The following is a 17,848-nucleotide window of genomic DNA, read 5'->3' on the forward strand; positions in this document are numbered from 1 at the left end:
GCCTATTTACAATGTTTTACCAGTATAGCTCGGGCAGGGGGCTAATCTTTTTCTTAAATTGTTTTTTTTAAATCATGACCAGCAGACCATCACTGAAACTAAATTCTTGTGACAGATCAAAATATTAGGTAGAAAATTTTGTTTTTGTTTTTCAAATCCCACAATGCTGCTGTAAACTGTGGGGACAAAGTCCAACATCTTTTTTTTGAAATACCTGTTCCTCTAGCCCAAGCAGGTACAGCAGACATATTGTACTTGACAAATCCAAGAATGAAAGGATATTTATGAAGACTTGAAGATTCACAGTTTACTCTCTACTAAGGGTACATTGAGTTGTTAAAGAAAATATATAAGCTATCCAGTGTGTGTGTGTGTGTGTGTCTACAGATGCCTGAATACAGGAGGTAGCAGTAACTGAACACAAACATCATGTTATCAAGAAAGGACTTGTTCTTTCTGCTCAGTCTGTCTGACTGACACCTGAATACCTTTGTCTCAGAGACCATTATGACTACCAGCAAACTTTGAATATAAAGTGCTCAAAAGTTTTGTTGTTATTTTTATACACCTGTTCAACTCCCTCGATAAAACTAAAACCAAACTGTGTTTACTCACCCTTGTAGGAAAGAAGTTTACCAAAATGAATGGACTACGGTCGCTTTCTCCTAACTCTGTGCATCACCAGCTATTTTTATTTGCTCCTTTTGTCCTTTATATCCCAAGAACAAGAAGTGTGCACAGTGTTTTGTTAAGCTTTTAGCTAAGAACTCTACTTATCTCTAGCATCTCATAAGAGCAAAGTAGGGGAATGCTCTCAGATTTCCCAGAATGAAACTAGTGAGAGCTCAAAAAAGAGTAAAATTAGTGTCATCAGTCATTCATTGTTACTGTAATAGGTGTGAGCTTTACAAAAACCCTAAAGAGACTGTGAGAGTTAAAGGCTAATGATAGTAAGGACTTTGCAATGTACTTAAGAGATTTACTCTTTGTATTCAAGAAATAGTTTTTGTACATTCTTGAAACTTGCACTTTCAAGACTACTCTGATAAGCTACCTTAGAGAAAGGTCTGTTTGTACTATGTTTCTAAAAAGCTACAGAAATTCAAATATTTATTATATAAGATGTATAATTTTAAAGCTCACATCAATTTTAACCTAAAAGCAATATGTCACTTTAGAGGTTCTCAGCAGGCAGTAAGCAAAGCTTTCAAACTTATTTAAACACCAGCTGCGTTTCAACAAAATGTCAGTTCTCCGAGTTCCACTCATACAGGAAACTACTTGGTAAACAGCCTCTTTCTCTGCTTTCTAATGGATGCCTGACCTATTTATTGCACCACGGACACAATACTGAAAGAATCCTGCTGCAGGCACTTAACAGAAGCAAGCTAATAAAAACACAAGTTGCAACAGTTTGCTAGAAGCACTGAGATTTATGCTACACCTTTCCCAAATATATTTCCTTACTCTTTGCATGTTTATTGTGAAGCAAAGCAGAACAAATTGGTAAAAACTAACATTTTTAAGCCACGTTATTTAAGGAAAGCATTGAGATGTTGAACTCATCGTACAAAATTATCAACACTCACTCTGTTAAAAAGGAGTGAATTAAGATATAGAAGGACTTCTGTAGTTCCTTTTCATTTTACAAGAAGTTATGAAATTAAAGCAGCATTGTTATGACTGACAAGTTATAATTGCTGAGTATAAAATATACATCAACCCTGAATTTCTATAGGTATATAGAATATACACGCTTCACCCTAACAACATGCAACATAGACGCCTGTTTGCAATGCAGATAGAGCTGTAAGTTTTAAACCTCAGAGGCTATGATAGTACAAGTTATTCTACACCAAGAGTGCTGGGTCCTGTCTGGGGTTGACAACTCACAAATTTTACCAGTTCTGATGTGGAAAGGGAATCAGAGGGAAACAAATATCCTGTAACAACAATAAAACAGAGAATGACCTTATCTGCTTTGTCCCAGTTCTCAGCCTATCTCCTTATTTCAGCTCTATGCCTGCCCTCTGGTTTCCAAGCTACAAAAGGAAGCTACAGCTCAAAGAAAATAGTTTTTAGAGTGTGGACTACTCATTGTTAAGATGCATGACTGCACATTTGGCAAAGAAGCAAAAACTAAGCAGGGAATAAAGCTAAAAGCACAAAGCACAGTATTTGTTGGATATAAAGAGCACCATGGGCTTCAGAAGACAGATAATGTAGTTGAGTGTCTTTCATCCTTTTCATAAGTACCTGACAATTCCTTAGGACTGGAGAACATCTATCAAAGAGTAAATGCACATATCTAAATGCCGGCATGTAGGTTTGGTTGGTTTTGCTTTTTTTTTTTTTTTAATTATTAACATTAAAATTAGCTGGAGTTTATCAGATTGCACATTTGCATTGGCTGGGATCAAAACAACAATGATAAGTGCAAGTAGGGCAATGTAGGAACAGTAAAAGTTAGCTCAAAGCAAGCAATGCATTTGAATGAAATTAGAAATAACAACTGGAAATAACCCTAACACTTAAGGCGAGTAATTTTGGGGGTGGTGTTAATATTAGACTGGCCTCTCCACAGACCTGCACTACCTTTTCCTAAGTCTCTTTACCCATTCTAGATGCAGAAACTCTTCTGCAGGTGGTTTGCCCTGCAGAAGAGTTTCTGCATCTAAAACTTGGGGATGCACTAGAATGCTTTCAGTCTGTGCTTATGTTATGACACTCTACATATTTTTCTACAGCTCTGCGCTCCTCCGACCAAAAAGCAGCTTTGCCACAAATACAAGCCTCCTGCTGGTTTCAATGTCTGGAGAACCTAGTATGATTTTAAAGGCAGTAAGACTTGCAACTTCCTTAACAAAACTTGTCAGAAATGTTAAGCAGTAACAGCGTTATCACCTGAATGTATCAGCAAAGCTTCAAGTCTGGCCTTAAAACTTGTCATCTCTCCCTAGGTTTAAATATTCCTACAAAACAGAACATGCTGCAAGTTCCTCTCTTATCCTGGAACATTATTGCAACACCTTAAATCAGGGCTACTAACTTAAAAGCATAAGTGGCTTCATGTGCTAATGACAGAAGTACTGCCAGACAGACTATCTTGTGGTTGAAGTTAAGTAGCGATTAGGTCTGACTCTAGTTCTGTTACTGATACACACTGCTTTGGGCAGCGTTACTTTCTTCTCAAAGTAGTCCCCACTGAACTAGTCCAAAAGAGGTGAAAATGGATATTGAGTTGGTTTCTTCATTTGAGGCCAGTGGAAGGGAGTGGGGGTAACATAATACAGCTTGTTATTCTCATACACATGACAGTACATAACTCCAAGTTATCCATTCAATACAAGATGTAAACCTAGCCTAAACATTAACAAAAAGCTAAATGAAGACAGTAAACCAGAAGAGAATTCAGTCAAAACTGAAATGTTAAGCCTTAGATGGGTGTTTCATTAACCTTTTCGTATTTTTTTGTGATTAAAACTGCAATGAGTTCCTATGAGAAGCTAGCTGTTCCTCTTGAAAATTAGTTAAGTGTAAATATGTTTGTTGCATTGTATGCCACCATAACATACAATTGTTTTATGAAACAGATTAATTTTGTAAACTTTGATTTTGAAGAGTAAGAAGATGCAGAGTTTCAGCAACAACATTAAGTTTTTAAAAAGATACATCTGTGGAATGACACCTTGCCTTAAAAAAAAAAAAAAAGAAAAGTCAACCCCAGCTTAAACCTAAAGACTGATCACAACACTAGAAAAATCATTTACAGCAGTGGGGCTTCAGGGTGTTGCAGTAATAGTTGCACATTTCTAATGAAGCATAATACCATCTTGTTAAGAAAATTGTTTGGTAAGCATCCTAATTCCATACCTCACAGCATCCAGTCTCTTGTTCTGTCGAATGAGTTCAATGAACTCCTGAATCCTTAGGCTGAACTCCAGACAGCTCTGAGATTAAAGACAAGACAGGGTCTTAGATGGTGCCAAAACTGCACTGCACAGTATGTTAAGTACTACATATCCACAACAAAAAGAAAGTGTTAATAGCATGCAACCTTGTTTGCTTGCTTTTAGGTATTCATGCAAAACAAGTTGAAATGCTGACTTTATGGACAAGACATCAGCACAGAATTCCCTAAAAGCAAACAAAATCTCCTCCTCTTGCCTCCTTCCAACCGTCAGTATTTAGCAGGGATGAACTTTTTCCTAATGACTGAATGCACAGTTACCTGAGAGGCAAGTGAGATTAACGAGTGGTTTATTTGTACTTTCTTACAATTTAAAGTAGCAGATTCAACAGAAGTTTGGGGCTATGTGATAATTTAGACAAGAGAGGTCTACCCAGAAGACTGCAAGGAAGAAACAAGTCTTTGAACACTATTTTGAAAGTCCCCAATTTTAACGAAAAACAGCACAGAGTTTAAATTGCTGCAATCCCCTCCCTCCCTTTCTTCAAACTTCTATCCCGCTCTTCTTGTCAAACATCTAAAAGCCATGCTGGAAACAAGTCTCAAACAAGAAAACCAAGTGACATTTACCTGTTTTTGGAAAAAGGTAAAATTTGAAGCCTAATGAAGGTGACAGTGTCCCTTTAAATCAAATTCCATCACCAGTTCACAAAATCTATAAAAAAACTTTGAATATGTGGAATTAAAAAGAAAAAGATTCTCCCCCCATAAAAGAACAAGCCACTATGCTTCTCTATAGGGACACAGTCAGCTGCTTTATTACCTTAAGAAAACAATGAAAACCCAAAGTCCTCCGAATCTTGAAAAGAACTGAATTTCTTGAGTTACTCTGTTCCATTTGGCAACTGGTTTCTTTCTTCCCCCATGCTTCTAATGAATAGTTGCCTTTTGTTTATTGTCCATCAGCACAGTGATATCAAAATTCCTCAGTGACTTCAGCAGGAATTTGAGCAACTCCAAATTTGTATCAGTTAACTGCCTGGGGTGACTAATGCACCCTTCGCAACAATTGTTTATTTTTAGATGTGAAATGTAAGCCGTTTGAACATAAAAACGATGCACTCTGTCATATGTTAGAATATACTTAAGACATAGAAATTATTTTCCAACTATGCATTTTTCTGTACTTAAGCCCAGGTTTAGCAAAGAATATTTTTTTTTCTCAACTTTCTTTGAAATTTTCAACTAGGACTATTTTAAAATACCCTGTTATTCAAATCAATGCAAACCTCTCATTTAGAAGTTTAACTAAGCATGTTTCTACTAAAAAATTGATCAAGCTTTTTAATTGTTAATGATACTAAATCCTAGAGCTTAGTACTTTGTTAAAATGTTTCAACAACAAAAAACCCACATCCCAAAACAATCTTCAGAGCTCCTGTTTTGTTTTTAATGAATCTTCAAGCTGCAAGCCAGTGGCTGTACGAGTTCTGCAGACAAAGTGTAACTAGAAGAAAAGAGTCCTAGACAATCAGATGATGCACACATTTCAATTTTGTATACCTTCAAATAATTCCACAGCACCTATTCACAAGAGTTTAGATAGCTCACATCTGTAAAGACTATAGGACTGCATGCTTTCCCAGGCCAACATACAGTTTAATTTTTAGATTAGGCTTGCTTTAAGGTGGTGGCTGGGATTTTAGAACATGAACATTAATGAGTAGCTAAGCAACTAGAAGAAATGTTTGTTTGTGTTTCAAAAAGAAGCATAGTGATTTCTCTTCTTCCAACTCTGATCTCTCACAGCCTTAGCTTTGGTTTTTGTTTGGTTTTAACAAAAACAAAAAAACCAACCAAACAAGAAGAGTAGGGCTTGCAGAAATAGATTTTTTTGGTGGTTGTTCTCCAAAAAGAGAGAAGGGGAAGATTTTTCCTTATTTATTGTTTGTTGAAGATTGGTGATGAAAAAGACGTTCATATTTTATTTCTCATATTACTTAACATATTAAGATTACACAAGGGGGATTTTTTAGCAGTATAATTATGCAGTAGTGTTTACATACCAATTCTGGTTTTCCTTTAATGGTTTCCATAACAAGATCATCATTTTCTTTAGAGTAATCACTGGCCGATTTACTTTTGCGTCCCATCTTCGGTTCATTCTCATTTTGGCGCCCCTGAGTGACAGAGAACGTCACTCTTTGCTTATCATTAAGTGCACTCAAACATTTTTGGTTAAAGAAAGCGCTTAGTTTAAAAAAATAAGACACAAACATCTTTGAGGGAGGCAGGGATTTTGGTTAATATGAGTTAAAAACAGATTTCTGCAAGCCCTATAAAAGATTACAGCATGTTTTGAAATGCAGAATTTAAGAGACAAGGAAATTTAAACCATCTGCAGAGGTATAAGTATACAGCATGTTCAGGTCACGGTATTCAATGGCTAGAGAAAGACTTACTGTGTTTATTACTCGATTAGACTTGGCTTTTATTTTTGAAAAAACATTTCAACAGTAGTTTCTCACAGAAAGTTAGTTCTTTACTCAGGTTTTATTTTCTTACATAACACTTAAAAATACTATGACAAAAATCTGCATGAAATCTCTCTCAGCGTTAAGCCTGAGGACAGAGTTTTACCAATTAATCTCATTCGTAAGATACCTTCACATATAAATTGAGTTATATTCTCAGCAGGATGCAAAGAGTTATAAGTTCACATGCATCAAGACACTACATACTTTTGTATTTAGATGTTTATAAACCACACTAAACCAAATTGAATATTATTATTTTTTTTGAGCAGAACTTGAGACAACACTCGCATCTGTAAGATGACCTATCAGCCAGTTTCAGGTTTGGCATTTCTGAGAGCTAGTTTAGCTCCAACTACCTACCCCTTCGTAAAAGAAGAGTTTTGTACTTACTGTCCTTACTTTTATACAAGGCCTCATTCAAGACCTATAAGTTAAACCAAATGGACCACATCAAATATTCAAGTAGTTCAGAAAACATTTAGAAAACAATGTAAGCAAAAGATGAACACTTTACATTTTCATACCTTCATTTTTCTGAGCCTGGATTTGTTATCGTGACACCAAGCCAAGCAAGTCATAGTCTCTTGTCTTTCCAATGACTCTTCCACTTCTTTAGCAGTCAAAAACATCTCAATATTTACCAAGTCCTTCAAAAACAAAAAGGAAAGCAGGTCTTGTTAAATTGTACTGATACTGTACACAGCAATCCACTTTTCAACAGAACTGGAATACAGAGATACAAAAGACTTTGTTGTCGAGACCTCTGGTTTTTAGGATAGTACTTTACAAAAAGACGTTACAGTCTATTTTAAAGATTGCATTTCCATGCACTGAAATATTCTGATAGTGAATGACAATATTTTTCTGAGTCTACTTATACAACAGAACTAAAAAAAAAAAAAAAAAAAAAAAGGTAAATATTAAGCCTAGGAGCTTTGCACAGAAAGCAACCAGATCCTATGATCACTTCAGTGCAGTTTACACTTAGAAGAAGAGTACATGGTTTCCTCAAAGCTTAGCCTACTATGTGAACTGGACCGTGACAATATCATAACATTTGCTAAAGTGAACAAGAACTACATAAAAGAGAAGAATCTAAATGTACTTTACTTAGTCATCTATGACTATTATGTTTTAAGCAAAGTCCTACAATGGTCTGAGGTCTCCAATATATTTTCTCTCACTTGCTTAATGTTCTAAGCTCCAGATCTTCAGTTGCTTACAATAGTTCCATCTCCAACATCCAACACTGAGGTGATAAAACAAAGTTACTGTATTAAAAAACAGTTAGGCAATGGGTGAGCCACAAGATTCCTCAAGTGCTTATCACAAGCAGATGTTTTTGAAGAAAATGCAGCAATCTGGTATCAGATTTGCCCAGAGCAAACCTGTAATACACCTATGCTACTTTGTAATTACCAGCAGCTTTACACATTCATACCTATCAAGGCAAACACAACTGAATGAATTTCAAGATTAGTGGGGTATCAAAGATTTTTTTTCTCCATATATTTCTGATGAATAAAAGATTTCGATAGATGTTCCTAAACAATATGAACGGGATCCATTCTGAATTGGCACCGCCAGAAGTTATTTCTGAGCTGCATAAATATGTCATGTTGTGACAGTTCCTACTTTGCTGAAGTAAATACACTGTGGGACGCCATAATTGAATACACAAACAGAAATCCAGTACTGAAGGATTTGATTAATATGCACTCTAATTTTGAACAAGTTCATTTTTATGTAGACTTCATAGCAAAATGCTGAAAATTATACAACTGAAATGCTGAGTATCACAAATATTACAGTAGGTCTAGTGAACAAAACCACTCTGAGAAATGGATGGCATTTTCAGCTGTTAGAACAGCTGAATAGACTTAGTCTTAGAATTTATACTTCCTTGAGACAAAGATAACAAAATAGAAGTAGCATCAGGCATATCACATTCACATCTTGCATTCATTAGCCAATTTTTCCTTATAAATACAAGAAGTCTAAGAGATAGGAAAACAGAAATCTAATAGAGTCAGAAAAATGGACCCAATCGAGCTAGGTTTGTAAGAGTGGTTCTTCACAAAAATGTCAACAGGCAACATGTATTTCTGAAGTGCAGCAAAAGTTGCAGCTTTTAGTAAAGCTTTCTCTCTTATGACTTGAATGTGAGTTTAAAAACAAAACGTTAAGGATAGTTGACAAGCAACTACATTTTATAGATGGTACGATCATAGCAACAAAACCATTATACCATGAAAAGAATGAGCCTCACGCAGCTCTAGTGGTATGAAAACCAGGTAAGTTGGACTGAGGTCAGACCTAAAGCAGTTACAAGTTAATAGAACAAAATTAAGATTGGACTTGCACTGACTCCTCCCATCCCCTTAAGGATAAAAAGTAATCTATTTTATCAATGTGTTGGCAAACGGTCTGAAAGAATGCCAACCTATTCCACAAAAGGCTTTTCTCTAAGTTTTCTTTCCTTTTTGGTAGTCCAAAATTTTTCTGATGAAATTCTCAAGTGGAAAAAAAGAACAGCATTATTTCCCTGTGTATGATAAGGTGACCACATAAAAACCTCTTGCCCATGTAAATAATCTGTAGAAGTAATTTGACATATAATGCTACCATATTCATTATCTCGCTTGCATATTTTTCCACATAGCTGCTGAATGGAAAGACAATTCGATTAAAAAATAACATCATCTCCATACATCTCAAGCTTATTTGAGCTATGTGTCCTCTTAATCAACAGCATTTGCTTTTACACCAAATTAAACAAAAAGCATTTTTCTTCTACATTAAAAAAAAGACTGGATATGCTAGGCAGACAACAAATCACTGGTTTAATCTCATTTGTTAAGATTTTTACAGTTTGTTTCATCACAAAAAAAAAAATTAAAGAAGTATAAGTGCAGCATTTGTTTTAAGCCAGTGAGCTGACGTCCGAAGTCCCCACTACAGGCATTTATCAACCAGGTGTTAGTACAGCAACCCTCAACTATGAGCAAAAAGATTGCAGTTGCTGCTGAGGCAGACAAAACTCTCTTAAATATAAAGAGAATTCCTACATTCCTTTTGCAAATTTAAAAAGGTTCTATTTGGTACAGAAATGCTAATTAGGTTCGTGGTTGCCAAAAGAAGTCAAAGCTTGGCAGCCGTCTCTATTAAATAGACAGTATGTATCCAGAAAACAGAGGAGAATATTTTTAATTAAAAGAGTTTCTTTCAGAACTAACAATTGCATTTAAATTGCCCCAATAAATAGGATTTTCTTCTTTGCTGACTAGATAGAAATTAAGGGAACAATATAAAAAAACATTAAGAAATCCATTTGTAGAGAAAGAAATAGCTTTTGCATTTGATAAAAAGTAGTTAGAAGTCTTAATCATGCAAACTGATAGAAGAAAGATACTAAGATACAATTAGGCAATAAACCTTTAAAACCCCCCACATGCTCATGTTACCCAAGTTTTTTTTAATCTGATCATGCTTTCCTATCTTCCTTTTTTTCCAGTGGTGCCTATTCTTGATGCTTCTCCACAGCGTATTTCATTAGCTAGGACTAAGGAAATAGAAGAAAGGAGTACCAGAGGATTATCTGGCTTTATCAAAACCAGCATGGCTCTTTCACACAGGTCAGTACTGGAGAATTAGTTGTCTGCCACATCTTGTATGGATGGCAACCAGCTAATGGTGTTGGCAGCTGTAAGAAGTATCTCAGGTTCCAGTCAGAAAAATCCCCATTAAGACCCCAAATCCTGAATAGTTTTCTGAAGGTACTCTACAATTCAGAGTTGTATAGGCTGTAGACCCTACAGAAACACTTTCTCAGTTCCCAAAACAGCATTAAAATTTAATATGCTGTTATGAAGAGCTTCTCTTATATAATTTGTTTACATATAAAATTGAGTGAATGTAAATATGCAATTTTGGAGAAACATTGCCACCGGTTTTGCAGGTGGAGAAAAAGCTGAAGCAAGAAATCTGTTACCGCACACTCCCCCAGCATTCAGCATCATGGCAAACGTCTTCTGACTTGTATATAAATTAAAAAGCAATTCTGAAGTCTTTAATTACCATCTTTTGCAACACTGTAAAGTCTTCCTTCATTTCACAACTTCAGTTTTCACATTGTAAAAGCGATTGCAATACTTTATTTCCAGTACTGCAGAAGCATAGGAGAACCCTGCACTGCACACAGATTATTTCAGTATTGTTATCAAACCATAACTCATAGCACAGACTTTCCAGCCTCCTGTGCATTGCCATGATAATTTTGCCTAAATTACCTTGCCTTAACTTGCTTACAAATGCAGAATACCCGACGTTGGGTAGGAAGACTGATTAACATCAAATTTTTGTTTAGTTAGGCTTCTACAGCTGTACTGAAAAATAGTTTTAAATGGCTCAAGGAGGAGAATTCTGTCCATAACCATTAGTGACAATTATCCAAATACTTAAGAGGGGGAACGCAGCATAAACATTCTTCTTCGTTCTAGTACAAGCAAGGCAGTACCACCTACATTTTATCATTTCTACTCAAAAAACTCCCCAAACTATTGGACTGAAGTGAACTAACCTTCCCCTCTATTCAACAGTCACTAACCAGGTATCAGAAGGGTAACTAAGAACTGGATGAACTTTATCATAAAAGGACTATTTAATTCCATTACAACAGTTCAAACTTTAGAGAAAAACATTCATTATTAGAGAAAACTGCACACGAAGGCTGAAGGCACTTAAGTGAAATCAGAGAGACTTATTTAAACAAAGAATACATCTATCCATCACTTTGTGCTCTGCCTGATTTACATATATATAGCTTTTAAAATATCACTGCTTCTTTTTAAGCTGCTAGTGCCTCCAGGGAGGGAGGTTACCAACCCTATGATTATGCACAGGACTCCAATTATTAAGGTATAAAATACTATGAAGAATGAAGATTCCTTTATGATGATTATTACTAAATATATACCTCTGGCCAACATAAATGCTATATCCTTGTATGGCATTTCCATTTTCTGAGATGGGCTCTTAGTAAGAGCGTGCCAAGCATGTATTTATACATCCCCTCCTTGAATAGCTTTTGGACATTCTGGTCAGTGTGAGCAGGAGCTGACAGGGACAGAATTCTCAGGCGATCTCAGTTCTTGCCAAATTTCTCTCCTTAACAGAGTCCTGTTTTCAGAAGACTCCAGCACCTGCCCTTACTGCAGGGAAAGGTTGCAGCAAACACTAGTTATTGAGATACCAAAGAGTCAACGCTGGAACGGTCTGCTGCAGGTTTTCTCCGCAGAGGGGACAATTCCAAAAAAAACTTACATCGGGAGAAACCTGCAGCAAGCCAGGCTCCACGAGTTCCAGAAGTCATGGAATTACTGCTTTGTAATGAAAAATAATCACTACTTTTAACACTAGTTTCAGGCATCAAAATTAAGAGGAAAGTAAAGATGGGCCCAGAATTTAATGATTTCACAAAAATACGGTGAAGGTTATATGAAGAATAATACTTGTGAAATAATAAGAAGGTGCATTCAAAAGTACTAACATATTTTGTTTCTAACTGGTAGATATTTTAGCTTCACATGAATTTGAAATTAAACACATCTATGTCTGTTACAAAGTAATGAACCAAGTAAGAATCAGGCAACCACATACTGAAGAGTGGAACATCTTTAATTTAAGCCTAAACAAAGCTTGTAACTTTAAGGTCCTGCACAGTTAAGAGAATTCAGTAGTGAATTGGAAAAAAGACAGTAATAGTTCCACATATTTACAGAAACTAAGTAAATACAGAAAAGCTAAAAGTAATGAATGCCTATCAAACTTGTTTGCCTTTCATCTTTGGTAGGAGTTGTGCAACTACTGATAATACGCTCAAGTATCTGCACAGAATTCTTTTCTTCCAAAAAACCCTTATTAACTTCATTACAAACTAACTGCATCTCAGTAGTCCAACTAAGATATCAAAGTTCAACAACAGTAACTCCACCCGAGTTTTGTTTTAGTCACATACTAGAAGCGACTTCTTCAAACACAGCAATTGAAGAGTGCCCCTGGGATGCCTTTGGAAAGCTCTGACATCAGCACATGCGCAGAAGCCTTCATCTAACTTTTTTTGTTTTTTAAAGTGAAACAGCTTTACATTGTAAGTACATCTCAAGCAAACCAAAATTTTCCGCTTAAGTTACAATCATTCATTAGTTTCAGAGTCATAACTAAAAGACAGCAATATGTAGATTAGTATGAGAGGTCAAGTTTCTGTTTCACAGGTAAAAATTTGAATTTCACTACAAATTTTTTTTAAGAGTCAGTAATGATTGACTCCAATATATAAGACAGTGTTTTGATTAGTCCATTCCCAAATACAAAGCCAAATTTTTCAATATACAGTTTCAGATCTAGATGTGCAGCTCTAAATTCACCAAGAAAACTGCTCATATGTTTCAGCATCAGATACAACAAAATAGCAACTTTTCTTTCTATCTTATGTCAAAAATGGCTTAAAGAACCCAAAAGCATCATTTCTCTTGTAGCAACACAGCTTTTGCTCAAAATTTCTGTAGTTTTCATGTGAAGGTTTTAATTTCTGTAATATATTTTAAGATTTGGAGCAGTAAGGTCAATAGTCATTCCTCTCCGTTGGTCTCCACTCTGCACATGGGTTGAGGTACCTTTATTTTATGACGTCTCCAGCCACAAGTCTGGAAAGCTGTTAGAATGCATGATAAAATCCCTTATAAATCACATGAACATTTATGTAGTAAAATAAAATCCAGAATATTTCACACATGAAATGTGAATCTTTAACAAGGCTCAAAACCAAACAGAAACAAGTACTAAAACAAGCAATAGTTGATATTTTCAAGTCCCCCATGAACTATCCTCAAAACAAGATGATTCATCCAAAAAGGAGTTAGGCTTTCGACAAGATTAAAAAAAGAAAATTGGTTCAGGTGGAAAAAGGTAGCATTTTGTAGAGAAGAAAGCTTCCTTGGTGGAAAAAAAACAAGTCATAAAATAGGGTATTTGTTGTATAAAATACGTGATTCATAATATCATGAGATGTTGCTTACGTAATTTTTAAACAAGTAAATTGTTTATTTTTAATTGCTTACTAGCATCAATACAAAATTGAAAATAGGCCAGTATGCCTCAAGCTGTCAGTGGCTTATTGCCAAGAGTAGGTACCAATGACAGTTTCAATAAGATTGACTATCTATACATATTACATGCATAAGAGCACTAGCTTCATATTAAAAAAAGGTTTTGCTGATGCGCTTCGGCATTCAGTAGTATGGTAAGCATTCATTTAAACTACTTGTATATGAAATACAATAAACACTTACTTAGGCCACTCTAAACAACTTTGAGAAAGCTGTGTTCTCAATGACTACTCGCATACTGAACTACATACCCTCAACTTGCAACCTAACCTTCAGTATAATTTAGGACATAACTATAGAACTGAAATAGAAATGTAATTATGAAGAGTTATGAACAAAAAGATCAAATTAGTCTTCCATATTAATATATTAGTTTGTTAAAGTTTTCTCTGTGACGAATACAGAGTAAATCCAGGGATCATCTAGATGCCATGATTGTCACTACACAACTTGTGAGGAAGGTAGATGCAAGGAGCTACAAGGTAGACAACAGGACCCTCTGGGGAAGAGGAAAGGAGGTTAGTGTGTTTCTGCATTGGGGAAACAGTGGAAAGCACGTCAGTCAGCAGGAGGACTAGAACTCACCACAGTAACACTGCCTTCTTGGAAACATGTACAGAAAGAAAAAAAAAAAAAGAGGTGCAGGTGAAAAGTGGGACAGAGCAATAGGTTTTGATGGCAGTAACATGAAGAGATATCTTCCCCCGCTGCAGTCAATTCCTCTGTCCCTAGACAAGGGGAGGCTGCTGGTTACAACAAAGATCCTTTTGAGTGAACGCAGAGTATGTATAAACTGCATTGAGATCAAAGGGAAACACAAATTATTAAGAAAACTATGACATAGGTGGTGACAATACAGCAACATCACAGTTACTGAAAATCAGTTAAAATGACACACAAACTAACACTGAGGTCCCCTTACCCTCTGCTCATAAAATAGTGTTGTGTGAAGTTCATTAAGCTACTACTAAGTGTTACAATGCTACACACATTAACAGGATTACAGATAAAATAAACAGAGTAATTGATGGAATGTCCTACTCAAAAGCCAGCTGCAGAGCTAGTTAGAAAAAAAAAGCAAAGACAGACAGCCAAACCACAGATTCATCAACAGAATAGCCAGAAAAGTTCTTGTCTACAAAGTAAACACAGCATCCCATGGTGTACAGTTGAGCTTTCACATGAGAGCATCTTCCATGACCTCTGTATAGCACAGACCTTTTAATTTTACCTGGTTATTTCCAAAAGACCCCGGTAACTTACAGGTGCTGATTATCTGTCAGAAGACTATTGTCTTTATCTAACACTAGGAAATGCTGGTACTACTTCTGGTAGTTGGTTCTAGTGATTAAATCATGTTCTGACCTTGAACTTTTGTCTGATTTCAAACTTCGATTTTTCTGACTTCTGATTCCACGTACTGTTTCCTCCCTAAGCCTTTCTGCACTAATTATGAAGTTCCTTGGTACGTGATTTTTGCTGTCACACCTAGAAAAAGCACTCATCCCCTTACGTTCTCATCATCTCCCTCCAATTTTTCTAACAGCTTTTCTAAGGTGTGGTCACCAAAACTATACATATTCTGGTACTGACTGCTCCAGAGCCAAATAAAGAGAAGTGTTTTATCCGCCTACTTTTGCTCATGCACACAAGCTACTTTGGTAGAACCTTGCAGTTGCAGCTAGTGCTTAGGTTGGTTATTAGCAAGCTGTTTTCCCAATGCATCCTCTACTCTTGCTCAGCAATTTTGGTAGATCAGCAAATGGCTGCACCTTATCCAGCAGTACATTATACCATGCTAAGCACAGTAATAAATGACTACGCTAGAGTAATGCGACAAAGCATCTAAAGCTTAAGATGCATCATTGAGCAGGTAAAAAAAACAAGACTCTAGTCTTAGCACTGTCTTGGCCATTTTCTGTCGTAGCCTCTTCTAGTAGAAGAAAGACTAATCCTTGGCCAGTTAAGCATGAGCCCTGCAGCTTTTGTCCAAGCAGAATCAGTCTGTTTTAGCAGCTATACACATTCACAAAAAGCAAACTCCTTTGAGGGAATATCTGCCAAGAAGAATGTACAGTAAGAAAAATCTCAAGAGGCACAACTGAAACCAAACCTCTTCTGTATCTAGGCAATCTACAGGTGATAACACCATTCTCCCTTCAGATGAAATTTCAACTCAAGAATCTTTCTTGAATCACTAGCCTTCCATGCTAAGCATTTTGTAATAAATTAGCTCTGTTATGATACACTACAGGTAAGCCATTTTGTCTAAAAGGACTGAAAAAAATAGACATTCAACATCACAGCACACTTCATGTTATTGGCTTTGAAGTGTCAAATGATTTGTAATGAGAAAGTTTGTTATTCTGCATCGATCTTGACTATTCCATTTACATAATTCTAATTCCCAAAGATGCTTGAGACAAACTGCAGATGTAAGGCTGTTCACGAATTACAGCACTTTGAAATTCAGATGAACACACCCAGACATTCATTATACCAATCTACTGTAAGTTGCCATGCCTATGCTATGAACAGCCAAAACACATTTAAAGGAGTTTCTGAGTCGCTCGGCTATAGCCTAGTACTGTAAGGTAACTCAAACTAGCACAAGTTACATCCTGGCGCCTTTAAGTAAGTCATGCCAGTTTAGGAGTTCCTTCACATATAGCACTCTCAAACATCTTTAGTGTGGGAACAGCAAGTCACAGGAGAGGGACACAAATAGCTCCAGACAAAAGACACCTTTTGCCATTCGACCTGCATTTAGAAAGTCAGCTTGTCTATGTTCTGAGTGTATTCTTTGCTTCATTGTCATGCAGGCATTATGCTGAATATTATGTACCTATTTAAAATTGAAGTGTTATGAATATAAAACTTGTTTTGATTAATTAATTGAATACATATTTGTGTGTTTGCCTACAAGCCATTATTGGATTACATGTCTTAACAAGGAAGATTTCCAAGGGTACACTGGTATGATTGTTAAGAAAAGTACTTATTCAGCTTTTAAGATCATATGGCTTCCTTCACTCAAACTCAAGTTTTTCTAAACATTCGTACGAATTTCTTACTGAAGCAATCACATATTACTGATACCCATCCTACTCAAGTATTAAAAGTCTACTGATCTAATGCTCTTGAACTGTATTATGTAACTTATTTAAGACTATTTTAGATCTAAGTTTCACTCAGATTTTTTTTTAACCTTCCTAGATTTTTAAGTTTCACTCTAGACTTAAGTTTTCCCTCCTACTTCACCTAACCATATAAATTAAATCTGAATAGCCATTTCAGGCTATTGACTTGAAGAATTCAACTTTCTCCTATGAAATCTTACTTGATGTCCTTTAGAATGACTTTCATAACATAAAATTAAGATGATGGAACACACCTGAATTTGTTGCAGGTATCTTTTCAAATACTCAGCTAGGCTAATTCATTCAAAATGGTTTCCAAATTACGAAAACTGAAGCTGTATTTATGCAGTGGAAAAGAAGAACTGGACCAAATTGGAGAGAACATAGGATAATCAGCTTTTTCATTTACTACTACTATTCCTTTCATTTATACATCAAAATCTTTTTTAAAAAAATACATATTTACTATACCAGTTTGAAAGATAATGAAATATTTTCAGAATGGCTTTGCAATATCTGCCTTGTTTTGATATTGTCCAGAGAATAACTGTTACCACAGATTTAGAAGTTCTGCTCAAGAAGAAAACAATTGACAAAACCTGAAGATCTGAACTACCACTTAAAGAAAACTTACCGTTTTAGGACCTGCTGTCAATTGATTTAATACTGCTGGAAGTGTCAAGAAGCCCTTCTAATACAGGTCAACGTTTACAATGGTCATACGTCTAAACAAAACTTTTGAAGTCAAGGAATACTCAAATTGTTCCCCCCCCAATTCTAAAAAGCAAAAAAACCCACACTGTGGTATTAATGCAAATAGTTAGTTAGGTTTCTTTGAAGGGCGATGCACTTCATTACTGATCTAAGAATATTAATTTGCAAAACTTTCATTGGCATGCATAATCCATGACGCAAGGTCAAATTAGCCAGTTTTAAGCTATTTAAAAGAGTTATTTCAACTGGAGCATTCTCTTATACCTGCAACCTTACAGCGCCACTGCCCACCTTCCCTGGTGGTGTAACAGTTGTTCTGTCCCTCAGTGTTTTATAGATTTCTGAATCATTTGCTCCCTGCCCTAACACACAGACATGTTG

General features: G+C 35.9%; 1 protein-coding gene across 7 annotated transcripts in view; it reads right to left on the bottom strand.

The window, feature by feature from the left end:
* Positions 1-17,848, bottom strand: part of MAEA (macrophage erythroblast attacher, E3 ubiquitin ligase) — a 52,353-nt gene that overhangs the window by 8,366 nt on the left and 26,139 nt on the right. For 4 of the 7 annotated variants that reach the window (XM_075752720.1, XM_075752719.1, XM_075752723.1 and 1 more), the window contains 3 exons: positions 6,972-7,094; positions 5,977-6,090; positions 3,874-3,950 (listed from right to left, as the gene is read on the bottom strand). In XM_075752720.1, the coding sequence (XP_075608835.1) occupies positions 3,874-3,950; positions 5,977-6,090; positions 6,972-7,094 (314 nt within the window). The remainder of the gene's footprint in view (positions 1-3,873; positions 3,951-5,976; positions 6,091-6,971; positions 7,095-17,848) is intronic. The other 3 variants (XM_075752724.1, XM_075752725.1, XM_075752721.1) reach the window with 1 other exon arrangement.

The sequence above is a fragment of the Balearica regulorum genome, chromosome 4 (assembly GCF_011004875.1).
Source record: "Balearica regulorum gibbericeps isolate bBalReg1 chromosome 4, bBalReg1.pri, whole genome shotgun sequence".
NCBI lineage: Eukaryota > Metazoa > Chordata > Aves > Gruiformes > Gruidae > Balearica > Balearica regulorum.